Here is a 9,114-nt window from a genome sequence, read left to right as displayed (position 1 = left end):
GGGAACAGTTTCTGCTGGATAGCATGCTGTTATTATTCTAATCATTCGATGTTATTTTGAAATGGTTTTTTGCTAAGATGATGGTGGATTGCTAATGGTGCGGTTCGACCCTTCCTCTGCATCTTGCCCAATACCTGAGTCACTCAAGGAGTCCTTCTAACCTCCCAAAGGACATCCCATGCTCTACCAGACAGCACTTTTCACGGGAAAAAACGTTACCCTGTTTCAGTCCTACACAACTCAAAGCAAAGTAAAACCCCATCTCTCTTTAAAGGAATGCATTTTGTCTTCAAACTTTTGTTAATACCGCACCCCGGAGAATTTGGATCTGCAGAATATTAAATAATATTCCTGACTTACTGCCTCTTTAAGGAGCATGTTGATTTTGTGTTTGCTCTGAGCTCCACATGTTACTGAAGCTAACCGGGACTGTTTCCATTCCTACTGGCAGAGAGCTCTTGCCTTTGGGGCCCTAACCCTATTAAGGGAAATGTAAATGTATAGATAAAAAATTCCCACTAGAGTTTTGGGAAGGAACAGCGTGCCTCCCCACCCTGCCTTCCTTGTAGCCACATGAAGATTTCCACTCTCACCTTGCTAATATGCAAAAAATAAAACCTGTGTCTTTCTGGCTTAGTAGGATCCCTATTCACATGAAAAAGCTTTATTTTTGGAGCAGAAAGGATAAGCTGTGAGTGAAAACTGTGACTGTCACACAATGGACAGCTCTGGCCTCTGCTGTTCACTGTTTCTCAAATCTCTGCCTGCTGCAGAGCCCAGATTTTCCTTCTCCACTATTTTTTTTTGCTTGCCACCGATGAGTATTTGGGTCCCTTCCAGATGAGACTTGCAGGTGTGAAATTCCCCTTATTCCTTTTTTCCTAATTGTGTCGCATCAGCTTGCCTCCCCCAGCACCATTCCCATTGTCCAGGATAAAAAAATTAAATACATAAAAACAGTCATGCAAAGAACAAGTGCTCCAACAACCTTTGGAGAGAAATGGACACACGAGACTTGGGAAAACCCATTCCCCATGCCTGCCAAGCCCTGCCAGCCTCTCAGCAGGGCTGCCTTCGCCAAATGACAGTGAAGTCCCATCAACGTCCCCGCTGATGGTATTGGCCCACGTTCACCCAAGGCTCCCTGTGCGCAGATCCAGGAAGGCAGACAGACAGCCCTCCCTGTCCTGGCAGCTGTGGCTGAGGAAACGTCTCAGCACTTGTGTTCTAAATGCTTTTGCTTCTTGGGGCAAGTATGTGGGACACGCTCCCACCTTCTTCAGCGGCAGCTGTGAGCACCCAGTGCCCAACCCCAGACCCCCTGGACACAGGAGGCTGGTGTCACCCCCAGCACTGGCTCCCTCCTGTTTGGCAGGATTTCACCCATCAGCACCCTCCTTAGGGCTGGACCTGACTCTGTGAGGTGCTGGCATCTCACTGAACAAACATGCAATTACCTAGAAAGCCACAGCCCATCCCTGCCAGAAATTGAGCATCCTTAACCTCAATTTGATCTAATGCGAATTGATGTTCTGTGATTCATCTGCCTGCATCACATTTCCCTATTACAAAATCTAAGGAGATGTATTGCCTTGTAGTATCTATGTTGTATTAATCAGACGGCATCTGATCATTAAAACCGTGTTTCTGTTGGCTGAACTCACATTAAATAGTCATCCTGAGCTCTGCAGGGGGAAAAAAAATATCCCAAAGCATTTACATGATTTCTGACACTGTGAAAATAAAAACAAGTCTACCAACATCACAATTACATACTATTACAGGGATGGAATTATTTAGATTGTGGAAGTTTAATTATAAAAAATTGCATTTTAATTGATTGCTGCTGGAATAATTACAGCCACACCTTTCCAAGAAATGGCGACCATCCCATGTTTGTCAACAAACTTCCTTTAAATTTGACACGCAATAATTGTTTAATTAAGATTAATTTAGATCCTCGTTTGAGAACATTCAAATGTTTGCCTATTCCTTCCTGTCTCTGAGACGTAATTTAAGAGATAAAAAGCAATCTCCAGAAATACTCTATCTATATATGTAAGTATCCAAGATGAAGCAGAAGAAATACTTCATTATATGGCTGATCTGGATCTAAGCTTGCTGCTATTGATAAGAACATAAGCACAGAGTGAGTGATTGCTACAAATCCCTCTCTAATTGGTGCTGGGAGGCCTTCATAAAATATGAACAGTCTCCAAACTACACGTTCATTTTCTAATATGCAGAACAGATTCAACTGTTGATATTCTAGCAGCACCCACAGCCCGTGCTCCGTACGAGGACCACACACTAACTGTAGCTGTGCATACACAGAAGGAGAGGGATAAACAATTAATTGCTTTTCAGTCTCTTTACAAGTTTTGTTGCACCTGCAAAATCCTGCTGCTGTCCTGTGCAGACCTCTGTGCTTCAGGTGTGCAGCTGCTCAGTGTCCCCTCTCAGTATCTCAGCACCGACGCACGCACACGAGCTGGTCCCTGCGCCTGCTGAGCTCTGGGGCTCAGTGCTGAAGAGGGGTTTTCAGTCGCTGGTCAGCCCTGCAAGGTGTCCTGAGTTTTGCAGTGACAGATTTACCAAGCTGGTGACTCACCTTCTGTGAGCATCGCTCAACAGGAGGGCATGTCCCCCAGGCCACTGCGAGGGACATCTGTTGCTGAGCCATCATCTGCCCCGGGCAGCGAGAGCAGCCACCGTCTGCCTGGCACTGCCGGGGCGCACCGGGGGACTCCAGGAGTGTCTGCACCACAAATTCAGTAAAGCTCAGGAGCTGGGGTTGAAGCAACTCATACCCCCGAGGGCTCTGCGCAGGACAGGGATGTGTGTTACATGTGCACGAGTGGAGGATGAGACAAAGAATAACAGAAAACTATTCCCAGCACTGGTTGTCTCAAGCAAGCAGCCTCTCTGCTGCCAGCAGGACACGGTGCTCGTGTCCACTGCGGACCTCCCAGGGACAGGAATTTGCAGCTCTCTCCTCAGCTTCAACCCTCCTGCACCCTTGCATCTGGCACAGAGCATCCTCCTGCCGCACCCCTCGGCTCTGCCCTGCAGCATCCCCTGCCACGTTAGCTATGCCCTGAGCACAGTCATGGCAAAAGCCAGCAGGGCAGAGTTTGCTAGGGACTGTGGTGAGGCTGTGAAGCTCTTTTCCAAATACGGCTGAAGACAGAACCTGTGAACAATGTCTTTAAAGCTGATCAGAAGGGTTTTGCTCTGCTACGTCACTGGGCAAACCTCTCAGCTGTGCCACACCATCGTTTTACCCTTTATAGTCCCCTGGCATTGCTATACACTTCTGCCAAAGGAAGGACTCTGAATTCACCTTCCCCCAAACAATTGCCTTGGCCTTCAAACAAATGGCACAAAAATATGAAGCCTCCTAACCTTTAGATAAGAACCCTCAAAGCGGCAGATGTGTATTTTCATACTGGTTAGCCACACCACATGCCCAGCTGCACACACAGAGCCTGCTCACTGCCATCTCTTCTGTGGGATGGAATGAATTCAGGAAGATATTTCAGGTATTGAAATGTGCCTGTGGTTCAGTGATGTTACAACATTAGCAGCAACCACACACATGAAACACGAGGTTACTGCACGTTGGATCTTCCATCTATTTTTGCGTGCTTAATAATTACACTTTGCTTAAAATGATAAGCTACTGGTGTGTTATGCACATGGACCGTGGAACCCATAGGCAGATGCTGCCCCACACAGAGGTGTTCATAACTAACAATAAAAAGTCCACATCAGAAATAAAAAAGTTGTCACAGTGACAGCCCAGTGACAACAGCAGCCTCCTGATATTTTACAGATTTATCACTTTCATGGATATTATCGTTACCAATTTACGATTGTCACTGGCACATCATCAACGGCTCCCTATCAGTGTCACCTGTGCACAAATGGGTACATCTCCTACTGTAAATTCCCCCACTGTCACACCAAAGCTTGCTCATCCTAACTGCTGAGCAGATCTATGTCAGGCAGAGGTAGACAGTGTCACAGCTGATGCTGAGATACATTTAGCATACAATCTCCTTAGACAGGGTGCTGTCATTTCACTGCAGTTCATTCTGCCACCTCAGCATAGCTCTGCAAGCTGCCCAGACAAGGTTTTTTGCTTCTGCCATCACCACTGATTCTTAATATACATTCTGTATTTTGAATGATGCTGCTTCAGGCACTTGGCATAAGGACTACATTTAGCACGAGGCCAGGTCCTCGCACAAGGCAGGGCTTGCCGTGGGCCTGGGACCTACTAGTCTTCTTCAGATGTCATGTTGGAGACCCTGACAGGGTTTACAGGGTCCAAACACCCTTGACTTAACCATCAGAGAAAGAGGTAACGCCAATGACAAGGAAACGCTGCATTCTCCATCTCCATGGGAACAAAACTGGTTCCTTTAACTGGTAGCATGGCCAGTCTTTTCGCAGAAGATAAGGACCACTGCGTGGGCAGGGATTTTATTCTCTACAAATAAACAGATCTTTTTTTCTGATATATAGTCTTGGCAACCAGAAAGGGAATTTGCTGGAAGATGAGGAAGGATATAATTCCTGGCAAAAGTTTCACTCCAGCCTTAGAGTACTAAAAGCAGGTCTCCCAACAGCCCGGGTTTTTTTGGGTTGGGTTTTTTTTTCCCCCTAGGGTATGTAGAATAACACCTTCTTTTGTGCTTACAAAACAAATGCTGCCTTCCATAGTGTGGAAGAACTTAGGAAGTTTTTAATTATAAGAAAAGAAAAATGAGGACAAGTGAGGTTGGACTGTGCCGGGTGCTCTGCTGGTCTGATCTAGGACAATGTGCCCTACATAGAGCTCAAATATAACATCCTTTGGGAGGCTGTCTTGCTTCCATTCAGCTTTTGTGAGACCACCCCCGCCCCTGGGGTACTAATGACAGCTTTCTGAAGCATAACTAGTATCGTGGTCTGGCTATCAACGTTAATGCAGTAAACAAAACCATTAGTGGCAGGCACAGGAAGGAGGGAAAACTATGCGCAGATGGAGAATTTATTCTAGCAATATTCTCGCTTTCTTCCTGCTATCAGCACTGAAATAGCTCATCCCCAGCCACAGTCAGCAACTCTGCCCCAGGTGGGTGACGCTTTCCCTTGATAGATACAAAGTCCGTCTTTTTTTCTTCTATTTGTCTAGTTTTCCTGCCAAGGAAGTGCCATTGGATTGAGCTGAAATAGTTGCTCTTCCTTGATGGAAACCTTGTAGTTGGCAAATAGAGGGATATTAAGGAAAACAGAAAATCTTTAGATGTGTCATTAGGCACCTCAATGAAAGTGTGGCCAAATTTACTTCTCTCTCTATCTCATACTGGCCAGGAAATTCCTGCAATCTCGTATTTGCAAACCCTCCTGTAGAATAAAATCACAACTTTTTTTTTTTTTTTTTTTTTTTTTTTCAAAGAGCCTTATTAATTCTCCTCCTGTACATTCCTGGTTCTTTTTGCAGGAACGCATTTTTCCATTCTGTGTATTTCTTAGCAGAGAGAACAGTTTGTGTCCACCTCTACCCCTCTCTCCACATGACTAAACTGCAGAGAGGATGTTTCGGGGAATCAAAAGGATACTACGGATGTGAGCCAACAACAACCCAACAGGCTCTAGGAAGGGAAGGGTTCCTCCAGTCCCTCCTGACACTCCTCGTACACACACACACAGGCTCAGAGAGTGAAAGCAGTGTCTGACACCAGGTCGAACCGAGAAATTCTTTGTGCTGGCGGCGCGAGCCCCTCATGCAGCACCGCGCGGCTTGCTCCAAGGGAAGCAAATGCTGCAACAGCCCCTACAGCAACTGCAGGGCTGTGTTACGGGTTTTGTTTTCCTCTGGTTCCCTCCTGCTCTTATTTCTTGCTGCTAATCTTGGCATTACCTGGCAAGCCAGTTTTTTTTTTTTTTTTCCTTTTCCCAACTCTATCATATAACAAGAACAGCACTGCTAACGTGCTGTGCTTTAGCAGGGCACACATACACCCTAGGACTGGCTCTGTGGTGCAAATTCAGTCTTTAATACTTGGTTTTGGAACCAATTATTTTGCTGGTTTTTGAAACTAGAACTCTCTTACCTCTGCCATTATTAGGCATGCCCCTTACTGTGGATCTGGACTCCGCTTGCACCAAGCTGCTGTTTTCCGCTAGGTCTCTCTTAAATTATCAGGACAGATGGCTAAACTAGGGCTGGAGAAGAAGTTGTTCACACTAAACAGAGATTTCTCTGCACCCCGTGGGTGGAAAGGGGTGTCTTTGTTGTACACTGCTGCTATAGAAAACATGGGAATGAAACCTCAACATAATGAGTTGGGCAGAGGTTAGAGAAACAAGAGGAAATGAATCGTTGGGGGTTTTACACCACTTTGGAAGCAACAGAAGAGAAAATGCAAGACATGCTGAATAACTGCAGCACTACCTCACCCCTGTGTCTCAGCACAAACCAAAATGATTCCGAAATCCTTTGCCTGCATGTTTGGGGTTGTCTTACACGGACCCTAAAGGAGTCGCATGTTTAGAGATAAATCTTTCATATTTCAGACACAAAAAACCAGTCAGAAATAAAGAAACCAAAGTAAGAGAGAGCACGGCAAACGCCGCTACTTACAGGTGTATGTCATTTCAAAGCTGTCGCTAATGTTCACAATGTCGATCTGGGGAAGGAGCTTAGGGGGTTCCGTGAGCTGAGACAACGCAAACCTAAAAGCTGCATGTTCCTGGGACTGTTGATTAGGAAATAACCCCCCTGGGGAGAAAAACAGAACAAGAAGAAAGGTCTTAAGCATACTCATATTGGCAACCTGTGAGTAAAGGCTACAAGGTCCCCAGCCCAGGGAGTGCCCCTACACTCCAAAACCCTCCCGCACACAAGACCTGGGGGGTTTCATGCCCACTGTGGACAGGCTGGGAGCAGAAAACCTTTCCAACCCATGCATTATGTAATGTATGTATAGGAGCTCTGATGCATCCCTTGGCCCAGCAGCCTGCGGGCTCAGGATGAACCATAGGGTTTGGCTCAACCTCCTCACCCCCCACAACTTTAGGGAAGAGCAATGGAAGTGCTGCCACCAACACGACATTGGTAAAGATGGAATGAGTGTCTTTTTTCCTCCTCCCCTCACTTGTAATTAGGCTCGGTTTAAACCCTGCTGACTAAGAGAAGGGGTTTGCTCCAGAAGGGGTGCAGGGGTTCCCCGACACTATGGGTTATGGGACAGACTGTCTGAGCCTGGCCTGCCAGGCACAGCGCTGGGTGGCTGAGGACAGGCTGTGAGATCCACAGCAACGTGGGACCCATGGACAAACGCCTGCTGCTGCTGGAAGTTTGCTGCATGGAAAAACCCCAAATTTAACAGGTGACAGTGGCCAAACTCAAAAAGGGCAGGAAATCAAAAGCTTCTCCTTCAAAGGGATCGATCTGAGCAGAAGTACAGACAAGCCCAGAACCACAGGATGATATAAATAGGATAGGAACTGGGACCAGACTGAACCCAGACTTTCTTCCCCTATGGACCTAGAACAAAGTGCTGCGATCACCCGGCCGAGGAAAAGTTTCCTGCTGCTCCCACAGCAGGAAACTTGGCTTGCAGCAGATCCCTTCACAGCCTCCCAAAAGATGCTATTGAATTCAGACTGTCTTGTAATCTATATGCATTTAAAGGGAGCACTGTTACTGGCATTTTATCAGTAGGGAAACAAAACACTTAGCAAGAAGGGAGAATTAAAATAAAGCAGCAGAAAGTACCAATGCCCACCCTTCGGTGCAGATTGCTTGGGGAAAAAACAAATGTGCAGGGACCTGCTATTACGTTAATAAAGACTGCACTTTGCACATCTTTAGTAGAGAGGAGCACCTCCTCATTGTGTGGAAAAGGCTATTGTGCATGAATGTTCCCCCTTTCCCTGTCTCTCCCACCCCCCCAGTCTAATAATGGGTGTCAGAGGAATAAGATGCTAGTAGCCAAGTTACATGTGTTTATTGAAAGGGCAAAAATCTGGGATGTTGCACAAATTTGGGGTAAAGGGGAGGCAGGAAGGGAAGGAGATGAGGATGCAGCATCAACAGCAATAAAAGCACCGATTGTGCAGCTGGTCTCAGGCAGGAGTTGCCTGAACTTGGGGGATTAGCAATTGATTGGCATTGTAAAGAGAATGGAGGTGGGAAAGAAACCCGGCATGCACAACGGAAGAGAATTTGGGAGCTGGTTACAAATCATCATCAATAAAGATCAATGGGAGAGTGATAATAAACCTGGGGAGGGAGGGAGAGGAGCACTGAAGTTACAGAGAGGGAGAAAGGAATCAAACAGGCAGTGCTGGTGCGCAGGGGGAGCAAGTAGCATGAAATGAGAAGAGACTTCAATGCAAAATCTTCCTCCAATAGCTCTGCCCTTATTCTTTAGCAACAACAACAGAGAGCGCCTGTTCGTTACCTCTCGTCCCAGTTACCTACAGATGAGAGCACCCTCACCAAAATGTATAATGCAACCGCTCATTTTGCAAATGCAGCAACGCACAACAGAAACCCAGGCATTTCTTAGAGGAAGAAACGGATAATTTCTTCGTGCTTCCTCCATTTCAGAGGCACTTTTCTCTCCGTGTTGGTGCATGTGCAGGCATTTCTTCCCCATCTTCCCCTCCCCCAAAGCTAAATTGATAACATCTCTGCTCTTGCAAAGGGGATACCAACACCCAAACCCAGCCCTCGCAGTTCACCCCCTCGCTCTCTCACACATACATACACACACAGAGACACATTTTGCCTTTGCAAACACATAAACGGGTCAGTTTTCCCCCCACCCCTACCCACTTGCGGGGGGAGCATCACTCCCAAACAGCCCCGAGCTCTGCACTCACCTATCTGGATATTGTTGGGGAAATTGGCCCCTAACACCGCCCCTAGGAAACTGGTGCAGAAGAAGGCAAAAATGTGCTGCATATTCCCTTTTGCATTGGCGAGAAAGAAGCCCAGTTCCGAGCATAGATTTGATTTTTCCCCCGCTCTTGCTCTCTTTAGCCTCCTCTCTCGCCTCCCCTCCGCGGCACCTTCAGGGCTGCGCGTCTCCCCCGCTCGGAATCCAGCGCTGA

At 46.8% G+C, this 9,114-nt stretch overlaps 1 protein-coding gene across 3 annotated transcripts in view; it reads right to left on the bottom strand.

Annotated features, from left to right (window-relative positions):
- Nucleotides 1-9,108, bottom strand: part of GRIA1 (glutamate receptor, ionotropic, AMPA 1) — a 119,991-nt gene extending 110,883 nt beyond the window's left edge. For all 3 annotated transcript variants that reach the window (XM_010076753.1, XM_010076752.1, XM_010076754.1), the window contains exons 1-2: nt 8,884-9,108; nt 6,635-6,772 (exon numbers count right to left, since the gene is read on the bottom strand). In XM_010076753.1, coding sequence (XP_010075055.1) covers nt 6,635-6,772; nt 8,884-8,965 — 220 coding nt within the window. In that variant the 5' untranslated portion in view covers nt 8,966-9,108. The remainder of the gene's footprint in view (nt 1-6,634; nt 6,773-8,883) is intronic.
- Between the last annotated feature and the right edge of the window lie 6 nt (nt 9,109-9,114).

The sequence above is a fragment of the Pterocles gutturalis genome, unplaced genomic scaffold (assembly GCF_000699245.1).
Source record: "Pterocles gutturalis isolate BGI_N339 unplaced genomic scaffold, ASM69924v1 scaffold373, whole genome shotgun sequence".
In the NCBI taxonomy this organism is placed as follows: domain Eukaryota; kingdom Metazoa; phylum Chordata; class Aves; order Pterocliformes; family Pteroclidae; genus Pterocles; species Pterocles gutturalis.
This window is presented reverse-complemented; position numbering and strand designations above follow the sequence as displayed.